Source organism: Bactrocera tryoni, chromosome 3, assembly GCF_016617805.1.
Source record: "Bactrocera tryoni isolate S06 chromosome 3, CSIRO_BtryS06_freeze2, whole genome shotgun sequence".
Lineage (NCBI taxonomy): Eukaryota > Metazoa > Arthropoda > Insecta > Diptera > Tephritidae > Bactrocera > Bactrocera tryoni.
In genome coordinates this window covers 82,460,615-82,474,832 of record NC_052501.1, presented here as the reverse complement: position 1 = coordinate 82,474,832, position 14,218 = coordinate 82,460,615, and the positions used below count along the sequence as shown (strand labels likewise).

At 37.4% G+C, this 14,218-nt stretch overlaps 2 protein-coding genes across 2 annotated transcripts; both read left to right on the top strand.

The window, feature by feature from the left end:
* Positions 1-4,715: 4,715 nt before the first annotated feature.
* Positions 4,716-5,191, top strand: LOC120772852 (general odorant-binding protein 56h-like). Its single transcript, XM_040101668.1, has 2 exons — positions 4,716-4,766; positions 4,844-5,191. The coding sequence occupies exons 1-2, from the start codon at positions 4,716-4,718 to the stop codon at positions 5,189-5,191; spliced, it is 399 nt and encodes a 132-aa protein (XP_039957602.1).
* Positions 5,192-8,030: 2,839 nt separating this feature from the next.
* On the top strand, positions 8,031-8,375 carry LOC120770797 (general odorant-binding protein 56h-like). Its single transcript, XM_040098376.1, has one exon. It carries the CDS (start codon positions 8,031-8,033, stop codon positions 8,373-8,375), a length of 345 nt encoding a protein of 114 aa, XP_039954310.1.
* Positions 8,376-14,218: the final 5,843 nt, after the last annotated feature.

Sequence of the window (14,218 nt, the reverse complement as noted above, 5' to 3'; positions counted from 1 at the left end):
GTGAAGTTGCTTACTTCTGTCAGCACTTTCCACTGCTACCATGCGTTCCAAGACACTTCTGACCGATATGCGGTAAGAGGTTACTGCCTTAATTGCTGCTTGACTATCTACGTAGATTGCTGCTGGGCTGTCTACGTAGATGTTGACTCTGGAATTGCCTGCTGGTGCAACAGAGACCAGCTCTACGGCTTTCGCATTAGCAAAGACCTCAGCTTGAAATATGTCTAGAATTTAATTGATGCAATAAGTTTTGGAGAGTGGCGAATCGAACAAACAGCTTCTCTTCTTTTTTTTTAGCGTAGACACCGCTTACGCGGTTATTGCCGAGTTCACAACAGCGCGATAGTCGTTGTTCCTTTTTCAAATGGAGAGTCCAAATATAGCCAGGCCTTCTCCACCTAGTCTTTCCAACGGAGTGGTCTTCCTCTTTCTCTGCTTTCCGCGCTACTGCGTCGAATACTCCCAGAGCTGGGGTGTTTTCATCCATTCCGATTCTTCCGCAGAGCCTTACCCGTAAAATATACAGACCGAATTGCTATAGAAGAACTAATAATCTTTGGAAAAAAGAATGAATGGATCTCACTTAATGTTTTGAAGAGGGCGGAGGGGGTAGGGACTGCGTTCAATATTTACTCCAGCACTCAATAGTCTGTGATAAAACACCAAAAATGGTTTTTCAAAGCACTACATATGCTGGATAACATGAAGGCTACTAAGACGGTCGCCAATAACAAATGATGAGTTCTTGAAAGAGATGAGAAACTTGCACCAACCATTGGAAGACTAGTAGAATATTTGTTATAGGAGACTCTAGTAAAGACACAAACCACAAATAACATACGAGCCGTTAATAACAAAAAATATTGGACCATCATTTTGCAAACACATCAACCTCACTTATTCCGCTGCTTTCATTTGTTTATACTACTTTGGGCTTAGTTACTTGCCTATTTTCATTCTCACTTCCATCACTTTATCACTTTCACTGCATTGAAAACTGCAAAATCGCCGATCACTTCCTCTGCCACAGCTGTTGGCGTAAAGCAATTAATAATTTTAAAATTATATGCCATGCACATGTGTGCGCTCCCGCAGAGATCAGTCGCCTCCCTTGCTTCCCTACTGCTACATTTGCTGACGCCTACATTTTCGATATAAATTTCATTTACGAAAAAATCGAAATATTTTTTCCTCTTTTCCTGCTTTTGAATGCCGTTGCGATGATGCATTAGCATTGCTGGAAAACTCCCATACTCACACACGCCGCGCAAACCACAAAATTGCGGCTGTTGCATTTTGGTGTTGCCAACCGCGGCCATTACGTGATCACGTATTGGTGTGAACTCCAGCTGTGCCTTTGAGCCAAAAATCGCAGTCAAAAGGCAGCCGTCGCCGGCGCACCACAGGTAGGCGTCACAACACAAATAAATGCCAAGCAATGCAATACAGCGCTCACACGCACACACACATACACCGCCATGCATTCCACAACACACGAGCTGCGGTTGTGCATCATTTGCGCCAGCTGAGTGTGCGCCCACATCCTTTTAAATAAATTCTACTTTTTCTTTTCACTTAATATGATTTTCTATTTGTGCCAGCTTTTCAATTTTTTCTCCATTACCTTTGCAACGCATACAAATGCACAATTCGTGTACCTGTGTGTGCCTGTGTGTATGTGAGGCAGTTACTCGCTCCCTCACTGACCTTTAACAATTAAAATTGACGTGTGCCCTTGCCGCATTGTGGTTTAAAGCGATTTTTCTTTATTCTCACCTTTTCAAACAACCAGCCAAGAGCAATTTTGTGACAACAACAATAGTGCAACATTATTTGTTTTATTGTTTGTTGGTCATTTACTGAGAAATTACAAACATATTTCGGTTATTCGGCACTGGAAATTGTTAGTTTTAAAATATTTGAAATATTCTTTCTTTTTTGTTGTTTTAGTTGCTCACATTTCAATGGAAGCAACCATTTGAAGTTGGTTTGTTGTCAAAATAAACAAAGGAATGAGCAGACAATTTGTAGTTCAAAGTATTTGAGCATATTGTTGGTGCACATGAGCGATGGCCGGAGGGTGAGTAGGCAAAATTTAAGAATTGAGAAAAAACCATTGGACAAATGCTAAATTTTAAATCGATTATCGGTTTAAATGTGACCAGTTTTGTTTGAAATTGAATTATGATGGATTTTTATATTGTTCTCGACAATTATTTATAAAAATATTTTCCTATGGCCAATCTAAGCCGATTCTATTGTATTTAAATTACACATATGTACTGAGCCGATCATCTGATTTCTAAGGAACTCTATGAGGCTGAAACGATCGTTTGTACACAGACCAGATATTAATTTTTGTGCAATTCTAGTCAAAACCTGCTTAGAGAAATTAAATCTGGAGTCAGTATTTATAATAATCGAGCTCTGATTAAAGACATGGAGCTAGAGATACTCCAGTACAGATATCAACGAATTGTACACGACTCCAAAAGCGTCTCCGCCGTCAATATGGAGATCATAGCTAAGTCAGGTCCTTTATGTGTTTCAATATATATTTCCAGGTGAGGATATTGATATCATCGGCCTTAACACCCGCGCCGTTAGTTCTGCTTTCTCCAGACTGGACAGGAAGCAAAACAAATGGGTCTGGCAGTGAACGAGGGCAAGACGAAATATCTCCTGTCATCAAACAAACAGTCGTCGCGCTCGCGACTTGGCTCTCACGTCACTGTTGACAGTCATAACTTTGAAGTTGTAGATAATTTCGTCTATCTTGGAACCAGCGTAAACACCACCAACAATGTCAGCCTAGAAATCCAACGCAGAATAAATCTTGCCAACAGGTGCTACTTCGGACTGAGTAGGCAATTGAGAAGCAAAGTCCTCTCTCGACAAACAAAAACCAAACTCTATAAGTCACTCATAATTCCCGTCCTGCTATATGGTGCAGATTCTTGGACGATGTCAACAACGGATGAGTCGACGTTGCGAGTTTTCGAGAGAAAAGTTCTTCGAAAGATTTATGGTCCTTTGCGCGTTAGCCACGGCGAATACCGCATTCGATGGAATGATGAGCTGTACGAGATATACGACGACATCGACATAGTTCAGCGAATTAAAGGACAGCGGCTACGCTGGCTAGGTCCGTTGGAAGGACCAAGTGGAGATGGACCTGGCTTCGCTTGGAATATCCAATTAGCGCCACGTAGCGAACAGAAGAAACGACTGGCGCGCTGTTGTTAACTCGGCTATAATCGCGTAAGCGGTGTCTACGCCAATCAAGAAGAAGAGGATACTCTCTAGACGAGAACGGAGAAAGGGGATAATAGGGGAGAAAGATACCATCTCATTCCAAAACGGACTGCGGAGTAGGTACGGGAGTATATTCCGATTATCTGAACATTTTTCTCCCTCTCTATCTATGCGGAAGTACTGGACATAGAGAAGACCTGCGAAGCTCTATTTAATAACTACGAGAGGGTACATAAAGCAACAATATACACGGATAGCCAGGCGGCTCTCGTGGCCTTGTCGTCGCCCAATTCCAACATAGTCCTTAACTGCAAGAAGGCACTGAGCTCACTAGAAGACAAGCTTCACCTAGACTTGATGTGGTTTTCCGGCTACAGGAACATTTTCGGCAACGAAAAAGCAGACGAGTTGGCAAACGCAGGAGCTTTCCGAAACGAATCCGAGGTAGAATTAATACCAAGACCACTAAGATCGATCAGGAGAGAGCACAATTAGCAAATAAGAGATGGAAGAATATAACAAAATGCAATATAACTAAACAAATATGGCCAATATATGACAAGAAAAAAACTAAAGACTTATCAAATAGGTCCAGGAAAAGTATCTTCAGACTAACTGCTACCATAACAACAAGATCTGCTGAGGCTGCGAACTAGCAAGGAATAAGTAAACAATTTTCCACTTTCTCTGTGAATGCCCTAAAGTCTGGTAATAGTGGAAAATGCTTCTAGTAATTTTTGGAAAAGTGTAGCTAAAAGACCACAACATAGATCCTATCAAAGATACTCACAGGTTAAGGCGCGAGTCGGGCATTTAAAATCAGATTAGGTTCTAATACTATGGCCTTTCAGTACGAAGATTACACTTTGTTACCTCAAATTAGTACCTTTTTAATGCGAAAAAGTCTTAAATCTGTATCGGCAATTCTACTTGAATCGACCGAAACACTGGTGAATGAAGGTTAAGTATCCTTGTAATGTCGAACAAATTTTGAACCTGCATCTAAACCCTACTGCATCGACAAAACTCCTTGAACGAAACAAAAAACTGGTGCGCAAAGTTAAAATCTCTCAGAAATGCTGGATAGAACGAAAAGTGCTGAAATTATTCTAACTCTTATTTTTCCAAACACTCATCAACACCAAGAGAGCAGCTGCTGAAAACCCCTGCAACGATTCAAGCTATCATCTCTATAATAACACAACTTTTTTATTATTATTTTATTTTTATTATTATTTATTATGATTCTAAATCATTCCAGTACTCATCATCTACATTTTGTATAAAAGTTTTGTTAGAGCTTTTAATTTAGTCTCATTAACTAGTTGCCAAAATTAGTTACGCCAAAACTTAATATAATTACTAAATTACACAAAAAATTATGAAATTTAGTATAAAACGCGTCAAAACAACACAAATCGGACAGTTGGTTTTCAGCTTCAATTGAATTTAGTCAGAATATGCCGTTAACTTTACTTTGTTTCATAGCCGCGCTTTTGGTAGTTGCGCAGGTGAATATATTAGAACCTCCAGCACAATGAACCATATAAAATAGTTTTTTAAAAATATTTGTGTTCAACTCTAACAGGCGGATATGACGCCCCTGGAATTAATGGATGCCTGTAACAAGGAGAGTGGCATCACTAAAGCGGAGTTACAGCAATACTTCGACAGTCAAATGGATCCTGCTAAGGCCACCAATGCCATTAAATGTCACATGAAGTGTGTTAGTGAAAAATTGGGTTTCTATAAAAACAATATGCTCGACGAAACGGTGACAATTAAATACCTGAACGAAAATAATATGGCCCCGAAAGCGAGGGTACAAACTGTGAAGCAGAGCTTACAGAAATGCAATCAAATGAAAGGTGCCAATCCTTGCGACACAGCCTACCAGATTATGACCTGTTTTAAGTCGCAGCCTATTTTTGCATAAGAGCTGGAAGAGAGTTGGAATCTCTTTTATTGAGATCAATGAATAAAATTATTGCACACGTATTATAATAAGCATAAGCTTTATCTATTATAATAAGCATAAGCTCGATATGAAAACGTTATTATAAGACTAAGTTAAGACTAGAACAGAAACAGAAAAACTGAAAATGTTTCTGTTTTCAAAAATTTACCTTTAATATCTATAACTCTGCATATAATACATACGAGTACATATATCTCGAGATTTTTGACATTCTAAACTCTGAAGTATTACAACAAACTGTAAATATTAACAAATTGCTAAATAAAGATTTAGCTAGAGAATTTCTATATATTGGGCAGTCAGAAAAGTCCTTTCGTATTTCTAATCAACCTTCAACTTATTTTTTTATATTTATATTTAATGAACCAAATATGTACCATTTTGGCCTACCACTCTTACCCATTTTTCCGCTAGAGACATTATTCCATCAGTGTAAAACTTTTCTAGTTTCTTGGCGAAAAACTGCGGCAAGTAATTTTCACAGGCTTCTCTTGATGCCAGCTTTACTCCATTAAGGAAATTTTGCATTGACCGAAACAAATGATAGTCCGATGGTGCAAGGTCAGGGCTATACGGTGGATGCTTCTAAGCTTCACCGCTAAGCTTTCCCAGTTTTTGAGGAGTCATCAAAAATGTGTGGTCTGGCGTTGTTCTGATGGAAGACGAAACATTGCTTGCTTCAATCTCATCAGTTATTGGCAGTAAAATGCAGAATCAATCGTTCGACCAGGTTGGAGAACCTCATAGTAGATGATTCCTTTCCAATCCCACCAAACACTCAGCATAACTTTTCGAGGCGTCAATCCTAGCTTTGTGACCATTTGTTGAGTTTCACCACGCTTGTACCATGATCCTTTTCGCACATTATTGTCGTATTTGATCCACTTTTCGTCTTCTGTTACTATTCGCTTCCGAAATGTTTCGAGTTCATTTCGTTTCAGCAAAGGATTTCAGATGTTTATTTGGTCCATTAAATTTCTCACAGACAATTCATGTGATACCCAAATATCGGGCTTCTTTTTGTAGCTAGCTTTTTTAAATGGTTCAAAACCGTTTGTTGATGAATTTTAAGTTCCTTAGTGATGTCATTGCTGCTTATGTGGCAGTCCTGGTCAATCTTTTCCATAATTTCATCGACTTTTTCAAGGATAGGTCGACCAGAGGGAGGTTCATCTTTCACACCGAAATTTCCACAACGGAAGCGAGCGAACCATTGTTGTGCTACAGGAACTGATACAGCATATTCTCCGTAAACTTCACAAATTTCATTGGTGGCTTGCGTGGTATTCTTCCCTTTTTTATACAAAAATTTCAAAGTATAGCGAATTTCTTCACTATTTTCACTAATTTTTGAACAGCTGTAACTTTCTTTCAACTTTTCCGACTTTAATTTTTTTGGTTAAATGAAGCATAAAATCTCAACTTTCCAACACTAAGTATATGGATCACTTCTTTGACTTTTAATAAGCAAATCACAGTCGTTAATCCAACAAAGCAAATTTTGTTCTGTGAGAACAATCTTAGATGTTTCATTTGCTTTTGAAAGTTCGCGTAAGGCAAATCTATTCTTGCAGCAAACTCTCGAATTGTTATGCGACAATTGGCATAGACCAATGACTTTATTATCCTCAAGCTCAAAATTGCCGGAAGAAATTTTGCAAATCGATTTTAGCAATGGCATTCGTGCAACACATCTCCGTACACATCACATAATTTTCATATTGCTTGAACTACATTTTTAACCTTTTGATAGTAAAATATACCGAAAATGCTTCGATCTTTCAACTCCGATAGAGCACCAAACTAATATTATTAGAAACATTTAAGATATTTTTTTCACAAACTAGCCTTATAATGGTAAGGCGGTTAAGTGTAAATTGGCTGCGAACAAATTTATTAAATCAGCTTTTTTCATTAAAAGAAATTACTTAGTGAACGACTAGGACAACATAGAGTAAACAAGAACGAACAACATTGTGGATTATAAGCAGATTAATATATTTTAAGAAGTGATCATGTTTCCATAGTTAGTCAGCAATAAACGCCTTAAGAAACCGGTTTTAGACCAAAAGTCTCATAGGCAAAGTTGCTTACCATATTTCGTACATATATACATAGTTCATTTCCCACACACGCAATTTTTCCGTTTTTTGGCTCCCTATAAATCGATCCGCTCTAATGCATAATAACTTACTCGTTATTCATAATACTGCCATTACGGTTGGTTGCAGTTTTGTCAAAAATATAAATAGTTACGTACACTTAATGGATTTGAAACAATTATCTGTACTGTGACATCTCAATAATGCGTCAATAGTTGTCAATAAAAATAGGGCGCAGGTAAAAAGTTAGCAAATTAGTTAACATTATGGTTAATTAACATACAAAAACTATCATAATGGATAAATTACACAACAATTACTGTGGCAAATATCGGCTTAATTCTTAATTGAATAAAAAAAAAAGAATTATTTCACCAAATGTTAGAACAATTATTTTAGAAAAAGTGTCAGCAATGAAACGTGAAAGCAGACGAGACAGACCATGACATTCAACAAAAAATTAAACTTTTATTTAAATAGATTATAAATGGATCTACTTTCTTTAGACGTTTCAGTAGCATTTTAAATTTTATTTCAGCAACAAGTCCGTTGGAGAACACAACACTGCAATAATGAAACAGCTTTTCATTTTAGTTATACTGGCTGCCTTATATAGCAAGGCTGTGGTAAGGCTTTTAGAATGTGCTTGATATATGACCAATTCTTAATTATTACCTATCTCACAGTGTAAAGAAATGTTATCTGACGAAAAATTTGAATTGCCTTGCTTGATTGCGGCGAATGTGACCGAAGCAGACTTAAAAAAGTTCCGTACTAATGGCCTAAAAGCTAATGAAGCCAATGCAAACATAAAATGTATGGCGAAATGCATGATGGAGAAGCGGGAAATGATTAAGAAAGGTGTTTTCGATCCCGAGAAAGCCTATGCGGAAATCATACGAATCCCAGAGCTGAAGGGGCAAGGGGACCTAATCAAAGAAGCAATAAATGTTTGCAAAACTGAGAAGGGCGCCAATGAATGTGATACAGCTTTCAAGATTACCATGTGCCTTCGGGAATTTAAATCGCGTAATGATTAATTTTAATAAAATATTTTCATTGCGAAGAAAGAAATTGTAAAAAAAATTGCTATGAGGTGTGGGTAATAATTGTAAAAATAAAAAATAAGTTACCGTAAGCAAACAAATGGTCTGTACTTAATTGTTTGAAAAACCAACAAAATCATAGCTTGCCGGAGATAGAAGGAAAACACTTTTTTCTTGAAACGTCAAACTCACCACGAGTCGCAAGTTGGTACTCTAGCTTGGTACTCTAAGGACATAAACTGACATACAGTTATCGGACTGCGCCAGCCGTGTTGCCAGTACTTATAGGCCTCACGACCTTAAACTCATATCGTTCTTACAAATGAAAAAATGGAAAAAATGTTAAATTAAGCAAAATTATACTCGATTTCCTTCGAAAATAGATCGCACTACAGTTATAATGACTATACCATATCATAAGGTATTTACATAAACGTTCTTTCGAATTACAAGAACTAGGAAATAATTTTCCCAGCCAACAAGGCTCCTCCATGAACTCTAATAGAACAACTCCACTGATGTTCTAACTCACACTTTAGAACTTAATAAATGTTGACAAGCTGTGCTCATGTTGTCACTAATTAAAACCGGCTTTTCAGCTTGGAATACAAGACATCGAGTACGAACAACAAAACAGCAACAACATGAATAGTTAAATATAGTACATAAGCCTAGTGACAATAAGTGTACACACTGGTAATCATTTGTCAAATCTAATAGTGGTTTTGGGTAAAGTGAATGGCAGAAAAAGCATGTAAAAACGCGAAGAAGCAAGAACCAAGTATCAAGTTAATTGTAAGAACTTCACTGTCACTTAGAAAGGTCAATGCGATATGATTGCTGCTTGTAGAGGAGCTGGTCTCATTGTAATGGAGAGCGCGTGTGAATGGGCTAAGGAAAGGCAATCCTTTTTCAACGGTTCCAAAGAAAATGACAAGCGATCTAAAGAATGTTAACTAATAAATCAAAATTGTTTTGTCGTCAACACGGCGACGCACAAGTGGGACTGTCACAACTTACATAAAACATAAATATGTGTGAGTGGCAGGGTAGCCGATAAGCAAAACATGCTTGGACTGCGCTTCCACAAACCAAACAACGCATTAGGACGCATAAAGAAGGGCTATTGTTTCTTAGAGCTGCAAAGTGTACGCCAGCGATGCAGGAGATGCGCCACATAAATCACACCCAAAAAATAGGTATTCGTTTTCATGTAAATATATGATAGTTAGAAGGCAACAAGCGAGTAGGGCGCGTAGCATGCAACATGACACAAGCAAGTGCAGCAGGGGCGCGCAGACAAGTGTATGAGTTCAATGAACGCGCAACAACATCAGGTTGACAAAATCACAGGAAGACGCTGAGGATGGGCCAGCAAATAAAAAATGACAGACGGCAGTTTCGGAAAGATGAGCGCACTGAGAAATTCAAATTTTCAACTTTGCACACGCTTATGCTGCTGGCGGTCACATTTCAATGCGGCCACAAATGACAGCTTTTATAAATTTCGGCGTACTCAAGTAGCCGGTAGCCGGCAGCTCCTCTCAAAGCGAAAGCATTAAGTGCACTAACGGCGAAAATCTGCAACAAATAGCAAGAGATGCCAAGGTGCAGCTGTAGCCAGTAGGTAGGGCTGCTCAAACAGCAGCAACGCTGGTTGTTCCAGTGGCAACTGTCAATTTGCATAAAAAAGTACGCTTACGTCTCACCAAATACTCAATATGCGCGTCAACTCATCATCGGCCATCATGTGAACCTTGTTGGTATGCAATGAAAGGAACGCAAAGCGCAAGATAAAATTCAAATTATTTTTTTTTTTTCAAAGTAGCATTGGTTTTGAATACGAAATGGAGTATAAAAGACGTTGCAAGCTTGTGGGAGATGCAAATTTCGCAAGAAAAATAAAAGTAGTTTGATTTTTTCAGCTTGAAACTGATGCGCTGCGCTGGTGATAGCGCCGATAGCCGCTGACGCGCCGTAAGATTCAGATGCTGATGCAGATACAGATGGTGATGACGAGCTGACGACGAAGGCGGCGATGGCGTTGAACTTGAAAGTTGAAGATGGAAATGTGCCAGGCAAAGCCAAATGACAGGCCAAGTGCACTTGATCCCTATACCATAGTCGTTTGTATGACAGGCTGACTGCCTGCTAGGATTGGCGCACCGAAAGATGGTGCTGGAGGCTGTTTGTTTGGCTGCATACCAGAGTAAGGCGAGGATATTAGTATAACCAGTATAGCCTGGTTGAGGCTTTTAACTTGGCTCGCCGTGCAACCATTTTTGTCGCGTCTTCCATTTGATTCCTCCTTAGTTAACAATATGCTCAAGCCAATTTGAATATTGTCGTCATTGTTAGTTAGTTAGTTGTATATACTATACAACTACTATGTATACTACTATAAATACCTTAGGTATGCCACGCCGTCGGTAGACACTTGGTTCAGCATTCAACGGTATTGCGTTCGGAACTCGTGCACCACGCGTATTGGCAATGATGAAATGCAGTCAAGTTGAAAAGTGTCACTTGAGTTATGGGTTCATTGTTTTTGCTATTTTTGTTTTTTTTTTTTTTACTTCTTTTTGCATTGCTTGGCACTCTGAGTGTTTGCTTCGCAGGCCTACAATGTTGCTTTGGCAGTCGATTTTGCTGTGCGCTTTTCCTTCTCTTGCCGCCTTTTTCCGTCTTATTTGTTTCTGTTTCTCTTTACCAAAGGATTGGCTTTTTATTTATTAATATGCACTTGCCTATCAGTTGAACTTTTCAAATCAAGCCATTCGATTGACAGCCGCCACAAAAAAGCCACTCAAAGCGAATTCGTTTGAAACCAGGAAGTTGCAGAAAATATAAATAATGAGCAAGTTGCTTGCCTCGCCAATACTTAGCTGGATGATGCTTGAATATTTATGCTTTTGAGAAACTACTTAATCTCAACAAAAAAATGAGAAAATTGTGAGAAAAATTTTTGAGACTTTTTCAATTTGATCAGTGTATTTTTGTTGCGAAAAATTAATTTTAGCAAAAAAATAAAACAAAATTTAGTTAAAAACTACGAATCCGGCAACTATAATTCTCAATTGGTTTATAAGTGAATCTATGAATTTCACTCGTTTTTATAATTAGAGAGAGAAAAAAGTAGTTTATGAGAGGAAGATATATATATCTTGAGAAACCATTCAGACTGGAGAAACTGTGCGTGACAAAAAGAGAAGATAAAGTGAGATTATGTATGTCTGTGTTTGAAAGGGCGCTGGAGTAACTAAAATTTTGACACAACATTCCTTTTGATTCTAAATCGATAATCATAAGACTTTCATAAAATATTGGGTAGTCGAAAAAGTATTTTCGTATTTTGTCATTAGGTGTCATTGCAGTCGTATATCTTCTGTGATACCAATCACATTGTGTCATACCATATGTATAGTGTTGGAAAGGTGAGATTTAAACAAAAAAATTAAATTCGGGGGAGTTGAAAAAAAATTACAGCTGTTCAAAAATGAGGGAAAATAATAAAAAAAAATTTTTGAAAATTTTGCATACAAAAGGGAAGAATGCCACGCAAGCCACCAATTAAATTTGTGAAGTTTAAAAAAAGATGCTGTATCAGTTCGTGTAGCACAACAATGGTTTGCTCGCTTCCGTTCTGGAAATTTCGATGTGAAAAATGTACCTCGCTCTGGTCGATGAAAAAGTCGATGAAATTATTGAAAATATTGACCAGAACCGTCTCATAAAAACGTTTTTGAATCATTTATAAAAGGCTGGCTACAAAAAGAAACTCGGTCTGAAAAATTTAATGGACCGAATCAACATTTGTGATTCTTTGCTGAAAGGAAATGAAATCGAACCATTTCTGAAGTGAATTGTTACAGGAGACGAAAAGTGGATGAAGTACGACAAAAATGTGCGAAAAAAATCGTGGTCCAAGCGTGGTGAAGCTCTACTAATGGTCGCTAAGCCAGAATTGACGTCTCGAAAGGTTTTGCTGAGATGGGATTGGCTCCAGTCTGGTCGAACGATTGATTCTACATTTTACTGTCAACAGAAATGGCTTCGTCTTCCATCAGAACAAGACTAGACCACTCACATTTTTGTTGATGCATCCACCATATAGACCTGGCCGTGCACCATCGGACTACCTTTTTTTTCGGTCAATGCATAACTCCCTTAATGGAGTAAAGTTGGCTTCAAGAAAAGTCTGTGAAAATTACTTATCACAATTTTTCGCCGAGAAACCAGAAAAGTTTTACACTGATTTACTTAATAATGTATCTGGTGGAAAAATGGCAGAAAGTGGTCGACCGAAATGGTTTATCAAAGTTCATTATAAATATAATACAAAAATAAGTTGGAATTTGATTAGCAATAGGAAAAGACTTTTTCGACTATCCAATATTATACATATGTACGCATTAAAGCGATGACGACTTCTCCCAAAAAACGATACTCTATCAGCGTTAAGTAGAAAGCATCCAACTATCTTATGCCACATTTTCAAAGGTTAAGGGAATACTATATATGCACTTCGTGATGTCGGTATATCAATATGCATAAAAACAAGGTATTTCTGCCATATACATACAAACACACAAACAGAACTACTATTGAGCTTATATGCTTTGGAACAATGTGAGCAACTCAATTGACGCATGAAAAACACACGCAATGAAATTACTAAATGATGAGTTTGCATTCTTTGAGTTCATACATACTTAACTGCCCCAAACATGCCAACATACTTCCAACGAAATTGTATCTCCTTGGTGATGTAAAAATAACAATACAGTGTACAGTAAAGTGTATCCCCCCTTTTAACACATATGAGAGCATAAGTTACATTCCTTTGTTAAATAACCGACAAATTCTGTGGCAATCAACAGCGAAGCGGTAACGATGTTGCCAGCCACACACCACATAACCAAGTATATATCTGCTTATATATGTATATATATATATTTCATTTTCAAACTAATTTATTTTAGCTTTGAAATGCTGCGTGCCACACACACATACACATAGTCAATACCAGTTTATAACTGATATTTCTACACACAATACCAGACAATAAGACAATATGTATTCAATTTGTGGCAAATGCGTTTATAATGCAACACAAGCCATCTAGTTAGCCATTTAAGATAAATGAGCGCGTTTTTAATAACACTATAGCATGTGCATAGCAAACAGTTAGACGAGTGCCACTGCAGGCACTCTGCAGCAACACAGTTGTATTCGGTATTTAAAACTTATTGGATTTCGTTGAAATGTGTTGAAGAAATTGGATTGTGAAATGGAGAGAAATAATTGTAATTGAAATGGGTTAATGATCGCAAATGATTATACGATCCAGAAAATATATGAGAGATTTTAATTTTTTTTGATGTGATTGAGTCAATTTCTTTCGAAATTGGTTCCACTATGGCAGCTTTAAGTATGTATTATATATTTGCATAACATATTTTTATATCGCTTAGAGACCACTATATTATATAGCTGTCATACAAATATTTTCTATTTGTGGAGGGTATTATAGCTTCGGTGCAGCCGGAGTTAACGTTTTTTCTTGTTTCTTTATGTTTTTCAGAATTTACCAACACTAGATCGATAGCTTTAGGAAAAAATAATCATAAAAATATAGTAGAATTTCTTATTCGAATTTTTTGTTTCAGAGTTTGGTTTACGTGGAGAAAATATTACACTGCATATCAGAGAGAAATAACTAGTTTAATACTAAAATTTTGGGAAGCCTAATTTTATATAAAAAAAGACGGATTTCCGATTCTGAATTTCTGTTCGAATTTTACTAATTTCTGTTCGAATGATAACATAAGTATTAG